The sequence below is a fragment of the Aythya ferina genome (genome assembly GCF_964211825.1).
Source record: "Aythya ferina genome assembly, chromosome: 8".
NCBI classification, from domain to species: domain Eukaryota; kingdom Metazoa; phylum Chordata; class Aves; order Anseriformes; family Anatidae; genus Aythya; species Aythya ferina.
Window position 1 is genome coordinate 23,032,696 of NC_140304.1, and position 12,035 is coordinate 23,044,730.

At 63.7% G+C, this 12,035-nt stretch overlaps 2 protein-coding genes across 3 annotated transcripts in view; one reads left to right on the forward strand and one right to left on the reverse strand.

The window, feature by feature from the left end:
- Nucleotides 1-12,035, reverse strand: part of DPH2 (diphthamide biosynthesis 2) — a 145,118-nt gene that overhangs the window by 51,698 nt on the left and 81,385 nt on the right. The gene's annotated exons all lie outside the window — the stretch shown is intronic.
- Nucleotides 2,131-8,300, forward strand: KLF17 (KLF transcription factor 17). Of its 2 annotated transcripts, none has more exons than XM_084527947.1 (3): nt 2,131-3,275; nt 3,487-4,450; nt 7,924-8,300. In XM_084527947.1, the coding sequence occupies exons 1-3, from the start codon at nt 3,183-3,185 to the stop codon at nt 7,932-7,934; spliced, it is 1,068 nt and encodes a 355-aa protein (XP_084384073.1). In that variant the 5' UTR covers nt 2,131-3,182; the 3' UTR covers nt 7,935-8,300. The 2 variants fall into 2 exon arrangements, with proteins under 2 accessions (XP_084384073.1, XP_084384072.1); XM_084527946.1 differs by lacking the exon at nt 7,924-8,300 and adding an exon at nt 5,291-6,580 and having other exon boundaries at nt 2,426-3,275.

Below are 12,035 nucleotides of genomic sequence, written 5' to 3' on the forward strand. Positions count from 1 at the left end.
CAGACCCCCAGTCCCGGTCGTGCGCCCCGGTGCTCCCCGGGCCGGGGCAGGCAGGGCGGACACGGCAGCTCGCTGGGCCGGTGCAAACGAATCTGCCCTCTGTGCCCTGATAACATTGTGTTTGTTGCGGAGCGGGAAGAGCCTGCCAGCGCACGATAAGAGCAGATGACTTTATTCTGGACCTGCTCCGGATTGAATTATGCTTTAATTTCATTTTCGGTTCCTCTTTTCTTTCCAGGAGGGGAAGGGGGCTTGGGGGAGATGGGGGGCAGGTCTGGGGGGCTCCCGGACCCTTCCCCAGGCAGCCCAGCCCCAGGCGGGGGGGAGGACAGGCAGCAACACCCAGCCAGGTCCGCGTTGTGCTCTCGGGAAGCCTCCACGTGTCCCACCAGCCCGGGGTGCTCCGCTGCGTGCGTCCCCACGGCACCTCCCCACGGGACCCCTCCTGTGCCCTGGGGGCTCCGGGTTTGCCTCCCACCGAGACAGAAGCTCCCTGGGCTGTGACGCTGGGGCCAGTGCTATAGGGGCTCCGGGGTTCCCCATAGGAGAGGGGGCACTTTGGATGCCCCAAATGTCCCTGGGTTTGCCCCAGCCCCCAGCCCCAGCTGACAGGGACAAGGGGGGACGCAGTGCCGCTGTCATCCAGCGCCGGGTGTTTTCTCTGGTAGGGGACTCCCCTGCATCTGCCGAGGTCTCTGACGGCAATCTGGGCACCGATGCCATCTCTGGCAGTGCCACCAGCCCCCTGTGCCCACCAGCACCCCCCCGCTGCCATCCGTCCCGCTGGGACTTGCCAGGAGCAGGGATAACCCTTAACCCTTTCCTCCTGGGCCATCGCCTCGGCGCGCAGCCCTCCCCACCCGCTGTTTGCTCTCCCGCTGAGCTGCTGTTTGATCTTGTCTGATGCCATCTACTTTTACAGCCTGCTGCAGCGGCGCGAGAGATAATTCGCGTTTCCTAAACGGGCTTCTGTCAACAGCGGGCTGCGCGCACGCCGTCTGCCTCTGGCCGAGCCCGTTCGCCTCCGACCAGCCCCAGCGGAGGCTCCCGGCACACAAAGCCCTCCCGTGCCCTTGTCCTTGCTCCCCGTGCCGTCAGTCCCCGTGGTGTTGGTTTTTGGGCATGCTGCTGCTCCCCTCCATGCTGTCCCTCCTGCCAGAGCATAAGCACCAAGGGTTTCCTGGGGAATACCTCGCATTTGGAAGAAATATTGGCTGTAAAAATGAGCCCGACCTGCTGGCGACACCTCTCTCAAAATACTCCAGCGCTGCACGGATGCAGCCAGCAAAACTGCCTGGAAAGGGGGAAAACCAAGCGGACCTGGTGCCCGTCTGCTCTCACTTATCTGTAAAAGTTTGGGGCAGGAACTGCCTCGCTATTAATTATTATTTGGGCAAGAAACAAATAATGGGATTAGCTGGCAACTTAAATAAGCTGCTCTGGGGGCCAGGCTAGCAGGGATTTCAGGTGATGCCCACACACTTCTTGGCTTCCCCAGTTCAGAGGCAGCTTTTTCGGAGGAAGAGCTGCGCAGCCCGTGCGTTTCGACCCGCTGGGTGGCATTGCCAAACCTGCTGCCTCGCCAGGCTGAGCCCCAGCGCGTGCTCTGGAAATGAGGGCAGGGATTCTTGGTAAAAGGGGGAAGATTTAAATCGTTGTTGTTCCACTGGATTACTGAAATAATTTATTGCAATGCTCCACCCTTATAATTAAAGCGCGGTGATGAAAGCAACTGGTAGGGTGGCTTTGGATCCAGCAGCAGAGCGTGTGTGTGTGTGTGTGCGCGCCTCACCTTCGGTGTTTATATTTGTTTTTTTTTAAATCGACTCCTCGCTTCTGAATAGCGAAGGGCAGCAGCCTGAGTTCTTAGAAAGGTATCTGGGGATGGAAAGCCCCAGAAAGCAGGGAGACGGGCTCAGGGAGATAAGGGCTATTGCTTCTGGACAAACGCAACAGTAACCGGGCCATTCCTGGTACTGCCTGGAGGGAGGCCAAGCGGAGGAGGTCTCTCAGTGGGACCGGGACGGCACAGAGCCCCCCGAGGAGGCTGCCTGGTGCCCGGTTTCCCCGTGCCATGTGTCCGTGTGTCCGCTCGATGTCAGGGAGGGGGGACCCCCTGCTCCCTGAGCAGCCCCCGCTGTGGGAAGCTCTCTGGTGGACAGCACCGTGCGGGGGCTCCATGGGGTGGGCAGGGTGGCACCACAGCCCCCTGCCCTCCGTGGCAGGGCACAGGGGGCTCGGCTGTGCTGCGGGTCCCTAGGCAAGGCAGGCAAACGTCCCGTGGGGGCTGCAGGGCGAGATGAAGCGAGGCAGGCAGGGTGCCAGCCCCCCGCTGGTTATCTCTGCTCGCACACGCACCCTGCGTGCGGCCAGATGGGAGCTGCTGCGCTCTGGGCTGCTGATTGCCCCGCCGACGGCACCAGCACGGGGGGACACGGCCTCACCGATGCCGTTACACGAAGCGGGCGGCACGGGGGGCACAGCACCCCGCAGCACTGCCTCCCACCCCAGCACTGGCACCCATCGTGGTGGCTCCTTTGCTTGGTGTTTTTTGGCACGACCACTGTGCCCAGCTTGCCGGCCCGGGCACCTGCTCGTGTCCATGCACAGCAGCGTGGAACAGCCCCAGGGGTGTGGGTACCCCCTGTGGGGCAAGGACACTGCAGCCTTTGCACTCCCCGCTCACCCCATGGGCAGCACATGGAGAGCCCCCAGGGACCCAAACCAGCACCCTGGTGGCCAGCACTGTCCTAGGACCCCCACCCCGGGACCCCCCTGTTCCCACAGCGGGGCAGAGACCCCCCCACCTCGCCGTGCTCTCCGGGCACCGGCAACCGGGCAGGGACCGGGGCATGGATAGGGACCGGGACTGGGGACACAGGCACGGATAGGAACCGGGTCTGGGACCCCCTACCCGGTCCCGTCGGGGCACCCCCACGGGGAGGCGTGGCTAAACATGAGGGGGGCGTGCCCACAGCCCTGGCCAAGCCAATGGGGAGGCCAGGCGGTGAATATCAATGCGCGGCGGGCCAATGGGGGCGCAGCCATGCTGTTAACAGCTTAGGGGCGCGGGGCGGCGCAGAGCAGCGCTGCCGCCGCCGCGGGGAGCGGAGCCGGGCCCCGCGCACCGCGCTGCCCCCAGCCCGCTCCGGCCCCCTCCCGGTGCCCGGTCCCGGCCCGCCATGGCGGCGGCCGTGGACGAGAGCGCCCTGCCCTCCATCTCCACCTTCGCCAACCTGCTGCCGCTGGAGGAGCGCCCGGCCGATATGCTCCACGTAAGCACCGGGGAAAGGGGCGGGGGGCGGGTGGGGGGCACCGGGTGGGTGGGGGGCACCGGGCTCGGTGCTCAGTCCCACCGCCGAGCCCCCTTCCAGCCGTCGGAGGGCGCCCCGGGGGTGGCGGTGCCGCCCCGTCGGAGGGGTTTGGGGTCCCGGTGCACCGGGCAGGGGGGGGCTGCAGCCGGCCCTGACGCCCCTCTCCCCGCAGAGGATGCTGCAGCAGGACGGCCCCGCCGCCGTGAAGCGGGAGGAGGACGACTTGGGGAAGTTCGTGGATTTGGATTTCATCCTGGCGCACACCAGCAGCGGCGGGCAGGGACCGCCCGGCCCCAACTACCCCCTGCCCGAGACCCCGGAGAGCTGCGGCACCACGTACGACAGCGACGGCTCCTACCCGACTCCGGGCAAGTTCCCGGCTCCTTACCCCGAGGGCCAGGGCCACAGCTACGTGGCCGAGCTGCTCACCCCGGACCTGCCCGGCCACTGCGACCTGCAGCGGAGGGAGTACACGGAGCTGCGGGTGCCCGGCGGCCCCCACCACCATCACCACCACCACCACCCGCCCCTCCACCCGGCCCTGAGCCGCCCGCTGCCCCTGGACCCCTCGCAGCCCTTCGGACCCCGCATCAAGAAGGAGCAACCCGAGGAGCGAGCCTGCATGCTGGGGATGCCCGGTGGCGACTACCTGGGGCCGGGCGGCGGCGAGCACAAGCCCCCCCGCATGGCGCCGGGCCCGGTGCCGGGGCCACCGCTGCCTTACCCGGGCTTCGCCCACGGCCGTCTGGCTCCCCCCGAGGAGCCTCTGCCCGGCACCGACCCCCACCTCCTGGCCGACCTGCCGCCCCACTACGCCGTGGCCCCGCACCGCTACGCGCCCCACTTTGCCCCCCAGCCGCCGCCGCAGTTTCATGGACACTTCAGTGTTTTCAGGGAGCCCCTCAAGGGGCCGGGGCCGGGCCCGGGGGGGCTGCCGGGGTTGCTGGTCACACCGCCCAACTCTCCGGTGCTGGAGTATTTCCCAGCCGGGGCCCCCCCCGAGGACTGCAAGCCCAAGCGCGGCCGCCGCTCCTGGGCGCGCAAGCGGACGGCGACCCACAACTGTGAATACCCGGGCTGCGGCAAGACCTACACCAAGAGCTCCCACCTCAAGGCGCACATGCGGACACACACGGGTAAGGAAAGCCCCGAGGGGGCGGCAGGGGTCGGGGCGGGCTCGGGATGCGCATGGAGAGGGGCCGGGGGACCGCGGTGCGGGGGGGGCGCAGCCCCGGAGCAGTGCGGTGGGAGCGGGGTTGGAGGCACCGGGGACGCCCGCGGGGTCCCTGCTGTAGGGGAGCACCGAGGGGGCGTCCTGCTGTCGGTTTGGGTGTGTTTGAGGGAGCCCCCAGCCCAGTGAGGTGTTTGTGGGGTCCCAGCGGTGGGGCCGGGCTGTGGTGGGCAGTGAAGATCAGGGAGACCCCGCAGCCTGCACTGGGGGCAGGGGTGCTCAGGACCCCGTGTTGGGGCTGGGCAGGAGCGCACAGGGATCAGGGCATGCAGTGAGATGTCCCCCGGGGTATAGGGTTCCCCAAACGGCTGTATGGCCAAGCCCCACAGCTGGGCTAAGGACGAACGGGGAGGGGGCCCCAGGGTGGGCTGGGGGTACTGGTGCGGCCCCCCAGCGGAGTGGGGCTGCGGTACACGGTGAGGATCCGCAGCAGGGACGGGCAGGGGAGCAGCCACAGCTTGAAGCCGGGCAGAGACACATGGAGAGGGGGTGCGCAGGGCCCCATGGTGGCATGGGGGCACGCAGGGTAGCAGTGGGGAAAGTGACAAGATGGGGGACAAAAGGGGGTCAGGTGAAAATGGGAGTCAGGGGAAGGTGCGTGGCATAGGAGTGGTGGGCAGGGATCCCTCAAAAAGCAGGGGAGGGCAGGGGGACGCAGGGGAGGGCAGGGGGACACGGGTGAAGGCCTGTGGAGGGTCGGGACCCCTCCCCCATGTGCCCGCTGACCCCCCTCTCTCCCCCGCAGGCGAGAAGCCCTACCACTGCACCTGGGAAGGCTGTGGCTGGAAGTTCGCCCGCTCCGACGAGCTGACCCGCCACTACCGCAAGCACACGGGGCACCGGCCCTTCCAGTGCCACCTCTGCGAGCGGGCTTTCTCCCGCTCCGACCACCTCGCCCTCCACATGAAGCGGCACATGTGAGCCGTGCTCGGCCTCCCCCCTGCCCCAGGAGCAGCTCCTCACGGTGTAAATAGCGTCGGGCCGATGCTGGGGAGCAGCCCAGCCCCTCTCCGCTTGTAGCTGATAACTCCTCTTCTCCTCCTGCCCCCGCTGTTGGAGCTGGGCTCGGCTGCGTGCTGGGGAAGGAAGGGCTGCTTTTTGGGGTGGAGGTGTGGGGAGCAGGGCTGCGGGGAGCGTCTCCTGCCCGGGAGCCACTGGAGGGTCTGGTGCAGCAGGGGTCTGTCCCCAGAGCTCCTAGCTTGTATTTGGCAACAGCTTTAAAAACTAAAAAACAAAAAAATCCTCCTTGATCCTGGCACTGGGGACTGTGGTGGCTGACAGTGGCCGAGCTCCTGCTGGGGACCTGTGTCCCGTGGCTCTGCTCTGCTTGGTTGTGGCCTTCAGAACAAACCTCCTGGCCCCAAAGCCCCGAGAGGACAAGGTGAGGGTGGGATCTGATCATGGCTCATGGGTGGAAAGGTTTGCAGGGGTCGGCAGCGCGGTGTCACCTCGCACAGGGAGCGAGGGATGCTCCTGATACCAGCTTGGGACCCTGCCGGGTGGTCCCGTCCCGGCTGATCCCACAGTTCTGCGCCTGGGAGCCCAAAAGTGGCTCTCATCTCATGGTCTGCTTTAATTTGTTTTGTTCTTCCCCTCAGGATGACACCAGGTACTGCTGCAGCTGCCTTCCCCATGCTGCTTTTTTTTAAACTTAGTGTGTAAAGGACAGTGAGTCCAGCTATGAATGCCCAGGTCTCTGCTATACTTGAAACTTTCTTAGAGGGAAAAAAGAGAAAACTCAAAAGAAAATGAGTCTTTTTATGTGCAGCTTCTGCAAAGCGAGTTGTAAATTAAACAAAGCAGTAATATATAATGTTTCTGTTTTTTAATATATTTTTTTTCTTCCGGCTGGGAACACAGGAGAGTCTCGGCTTTGGGAAGTGCACTGTTCCCGTCTGTGTATATTGTTAATTAACATTTCTCTGCTTGGGCACGTTAGGTCTCTCGCACTCCGAAATGTTACTTTTCTTTATATGCAAACTGTTGAAATATTGTGATCTGCTGTATAATAAATAAACAAGATGTAAACTTGAAAGAGCCAGGAGAGTTTACTTTAAAGCTTTCTTCTAAGAGGAGTGGGTGAGGCTGGGCTCGCTTGTCAGTAAATATTTACATCGATGTTCATTTCTGCTTAAGTTAGCTGCGGAGGATCGATGGGGGAACGCCCAAGCCTCGGCATCCGAGCGGCATCTCCTGTGCAACAGCTCTTGAGTCACCCCACTTCCCCGTGCCTCAGTTTCCCTAATCTGCAGATGGGGCAATTGCGGCACAGGGATGGCGTGACCGGTCCTGCGGTGAGTCACTGCCGAGGGGAATGGCAGCCGAAACCTTACGGCAGCCTCACCGGCTCCGGCACCTTCCCTCTGTGCTCTGTCCCGCTGTCCCCAGCAGCAGGAGCCGTGCGGCACCGGCTGTGCTGTCCCCACCAGAAGGTGGGTGCTGGCCACCTGGCCCCGTGCGCTGTCCCTGCTGTCCCCCCCTTGGCGCTCAGGTGCTGAGGCTTCCCGGCGCTAATGGGGGTGACTCAGCAGCAGCGTGCTGGCAGGTCCCGAGCTCAGCGAGCAGGTCTGGCTCCATCCCGGCCTCCCTCCCTCCCACGGCTGATTACCCGTGATGCACGCAGCCCTCCGAAGGCCGGGGCTTGCCCGGACCTGATGCTGTGTTGGGAGCGCACGCTGCGGGCTGCGCGGTGCCCTGGCCCCCAGCATCACCCTGCCCGGGGTGGTGGCATCCTCCTGGGGCTCCTGGAAATTGGTTGGGGCTGGGCTGTGGTCCTGGAATAGGGCTGGGCTCATCCCGCTCCTTCCCCGTTTCCCGCTGGCGGCTGCGGTGAGCTGGGCTGGAGGAAAGCGGAGAATGGCAGAGAGGGGAGCGGCTCTCCTGGGGTCTGCCCCGGGCTGGTGGGGTGCCACCAAGAGGGTGGCAGCCAGTTTTTAGGGCTTTGCATCCTGCCCGCAGGCATGGGACCACGGGGCTCCATATGCAGGTGTCACCGATCCACTTGTCCTTTCCGCAGCCACCTCCGCCCTCGGCTTGCCCCAGTTTCTGAGGGGTGTGCGTGTGGACGTGACCGTGCCGGGACACCGGGGACCCACCATGGGGCACTGGGCACATCTTGCTGCTGGGACCCCTGTGCCCAAGGGCAAGGGTCTGACACCAGCGGGACACCTGGAGCAAAGTGCCAGGGCTGCTGCCTCTTCCCCAGAGACTTGTTTGAAATGTCACATGGAGGGAGAGGGAAAGGTGTGGGCTGTTTGAATTAGCGATGAGTCAGGCTGGCAAAGCCAGATGGGGAGAGAGTGCGTGCCTGCGTGTTTGTGTGCATATAAGTAATCTCTGGCTTTGTGTTTTTATTATGATTATTATTTTTATTTCCAGGGGAACGATGAATTTCTCCAACCATCCTGTCCCACTGGAAAGGCTGGCTCTGCTGTCCTGTCCTCCCCGAGCATCCTGGGAGCCGGAGTGACAGTCCGCGGCTGTTTTGAGGCTGGGCTGTGAGATCAGAGCACAAACCAGTTCTTCCTCGCCTTTCATCATCGCTGCACTGGGGCGGGAGCGGGGCCTGGCTCCGTGCTCACTGCTGCTGCCTCGCATGGGGCCGAGAATGGGGATGGGGGTGCTGGGGCTCCCGTGCCGTGGGTGAGCTCCTACGGGCACCGGTATGGCCGGGAGCCTCACCGGGGCGAGGAGTGGCCGCAGTGGAAACGGCAATTACACCTAATTTGTTGTTAATAAAAAACACCCTCTCCCAATTGCCTGGCCAAGATGCACTGACCGTTGGAGAAGGGAGTCCGGTCCTTTCCCTGGCAAAACCTGCCCTGCAAAGTGATGAGGGCAGCAAGAAAACAGCCTCGGGAGCGCTGAGAAACGCTTTTTTTGGCAGGCGGGTGCTGGGGAAGGCAGGGTTGGGGCACGATTCTTGCCAGGTGAGCTGGAGAGCGCTTTGCCCTGGCCTGGCAGGGGCACGTGGGTCCCAAAACGATCTGGTAAAGCAGGTGGGAGCCTGCTTTGCAGGAGACATGGCACCAACACTGCATCCTGCTGCCCCAGGATGGTCCCGAGAGGGGCAGGGTGCTGGGGTGAAGGTGGCTGGCAGGGCAACACCATGGTGCCCGTGCTGGGCCATTATCTGCCCCCAACATCCAGCCTGGGCACCCTTTCTCCCAAACCTGGGCTCAGGCTGGCCGAGGCCCCCAGGACTGTGGTAGAAGGCAAAACTGAGGTCCCTGACCCTCCTGCCCCAACCTTATGGCCCAGCCAAGCTGGGGCAGCCCAGCGGGGAAGGAAGCAGTGAGACATGGAGCAACAGGGCCCAGCACAGGGCTGAGTCACGGCCACAGCGTGGCCGGCTCCGTGCAGTCACCTGCTGGCAGGATTGGGCCCCAGGGAGGGTCATGGCTGTAGGGGGGAGCTCCTTCATCAGGAGAAGGGGTCATGGGTCTGGGGAGATCGAACAGGGATGCTGGCTGTGGGATGGGGCCCAGGTGCTTCTGGATCAGGGGGGACGCTGTGGGCAGCGAGGTGATGCAGACCCATGGTGGTTTTACTCTTATTTCACCTCCTGGGAACAGAGCAAAGGAGAGACACTCCTGGGGCTGGCGTCCTGTCCCCACCATGGGGGAAAATCCAGCAGCCAGCCCCCGCATCCCTGCTGCCGGGCCGTGGGGTGGGCCAGGCGCCGCGATAGCAGGGCCGTGGCTGTCACCGCACCCTTAGGAAACATTTGGCTTCAGGCACCTGAATCCACGGGGAAGCGATAACTCCCCGGTTCGCTCGCCCTGCCTGGACCCACACCTGGTGCTATCGTGCCTTAGTCACACACCGAGAGTTTTTCCACTGCTGGGCCCCAGATAACCTCCTCCGCTGGCCGCAGTGTTTGCACTTGTCCTCCTCCGCTGGTGCCAGCCTGGGGGACACGCACACCTCGAGCTGCAGTGTGCAGACACGCACACCTCTGGCCTGGGGCCACTGCGGCCGTGCCCCGAGCCAGGCATGGGCAGAGCATCCTGCACCAGGACCAGGTGCCTGAGGGTGACCGAGCTCTCCAGCTGTGCCCCTTTGCTCGGTGAAGGCTGTGAAAGCTCCTGGATGCAGCGATTGCTGCCCAGAAACCACATCTCCGGGTTCCTGTGAAAGCTGTGCTAATTGCCTGGCTGCTGATCAGGTCAGCAGAAGCTCCCTCCTGATGAGTTTCGCTTGCAGGTCCCTACAGCTCCTGGTGGGACACAGCCCCGCGGTGACACCCACGCACGTGGAGGTGAGATCTGTCCTCCACGGCTGTGCTTTGTGAGGTTAAGATGGTTCTGCCACAGGGAGAAGAGCTCAAAATGTGCTGCTGGCAGTTTATTGAGGGGAGCGAGCAGACTGCAGCGCCCCGCGGCAGGGTAGGGCTGAGAGTGCTGGGGATCCAGCAGAGAAAGGCAAGGCTGGAAGCTGGGCTTGAGTAGTTCAGGCATAAAAGCAGGGGTTAAAATTAAAACTCAAGGACAGGAATGGCCATCTGTCTCTGGATTTTATATGAGAATTGGCTGTGTTTTTTAGAAGTGCTGCTGAATAGCTTCGTGAACAAACTGTGAATGACCCGCAAGCGAGGGGCTAAGAGAGATGCTCCTCCTCTGATGGTGAGGAGCTCTTCAAGGTGAGGAGCTCCCTGAGGCAACTGCCAAGCTCTGCAGGGAGAGCAGGGGTGAGATGGGGCCGGCAGCCTTCCTCTGAACACAGTGCTGGAGTCTTGTCTCCCTCTGCAGACCCACCTTGGGGAAGAGGGGACACCACCTCTGGGCCAGACTCATTAACAGAGAAAGGAACGATTAAAAAAGGACCAGGAAATGAAGTGGAAAGTTGTATGACATCCCAGGCCAAACCCAGCATGCCACATCTGGGCAGTGCACGTGGGACTGGTCCCGGTGAGCAGGAGCATCGCGGCACGGCTGGAGGAAAGAGGCACCTCGGGCAGGTTGTTATGGTGGAGATCCCAAAAAGGCTGACGAGTGGCACCCTGTTACACGGGACTGCTGACAGCCTGCAGCCAGAGGCAGCCTCTGGCTCGGGAGGTTCCTAAACCACAGGCTGCTGGAGCCGTGAGCAGCCACACACGCTGGCACGGGCAGGACTTGGATGGACACAGCAGAGCTGAGAGCAAACGGGCCAGGCGGGAGCAGCCTTGGGACCGGCTCTGTCCTTGCCAGGCTGCTGTGGGAAGAAGGGCCGAGGTGCTGAAAGCCACCCTCATTAGGGGTGGCAGCAGGGCGGGGAGGGATAAATGAGTCCTGGGGACAACAGGCAGTGCTCCAGAGGTGCTGAGAGCTCCTGGTGGGGTGCACTGATGTGGTCCCAGTGGATGGTGCTGGCTGGGTGCTGGTGCAGAGCTGAGATGGCAGTCTCCGTGGGGAGGGACTGCCAGCAGGATTGGGATGGTGGATGGTGCTGGTAAGCTGTGTTCTAGAACCCCTGCAGCACAGCAGGCTTCAGCTCGTCCTGCTGAAACCTTGTGCTTGGGACAAATTACCACTGGGCAGCCTTGCTCCTGCCTCAGTGCAGAGAGAAGGAGACTTGTGGGGATCCCTCACGGCCCCGTACTGCTGCTTCCTCCTCCCCTCCCACTCCCCCCTTTTCCTTCTGCATGGAAGAGGAAGCAAGGCAGCCCCGTTATTAAAACTTTCACTTCTGCCCGCAGACTCAGGTACGAGCTGCTGCTCTACAGCTCTGCGGGACGGTTCCTTGCCAAGGGTGACGGCAAGGAACGCGTGCTCCGTCAGGCGACGCCAGGAGCTGCGGCCCCAGTGTGCGACGTGGGGCAGCGCCCGCCTGGCTCCCAGCCACCTGGCACGGCCACCAGGTCTCTGTTGGGTGTGACGGCCACGCTCAAACACTGGGGACAGGACCAGGGGATGGAAACGCTCCTTGGGAGCCCCGTGGAGCCCTGAGCAGCCCCGGGACACCATGGAGAGCGGGAGGGCTGAGTGCTTGGTAGGACATGGTGGGGCATGGTGGGGCATGGGTGGGCTGCCCTCTGCCATTGCTGGGGACCTGCCCCAGCCCTGCTCCATGGTCCCCGAGCCCAGCCAGGCCCCATGGTGCTGCCAGGCAGCAGTGCCCTGCCTTTGGGCACCGCCACCCCGAGGTTTTTGGGGTGTCCTGGAGGAAGGAGCCCGGTGCGGGTGCAGCCTGGACATGGCTGTGCTGCCACCTCCTGGCGCAGCACCGAGCCGGCCGGCAGCGTGCTGCCCACCCCGAGCCGGGAATGAAGGATGGGGGCTCCGGGGGGCTCCGGGCACCGCTTTGGGGCCGCAGCACGGGGGGCTCAGCACCCCCTCCCCGGGGCCGGCTGCGAGCCGCCGGGAGCGGGATTCGAACCCGCGACCTTCCGCACTGCCCCCCCCCCCCCTTCCATTAACCCAGTGTGTGCTCCCCTAAAATCCTTCCGGGCTCTTCCGGGCGCCTCTCGGCGGGACCGGAAGCGGCGGTGCCCGGAGCGCCGTGAGGGA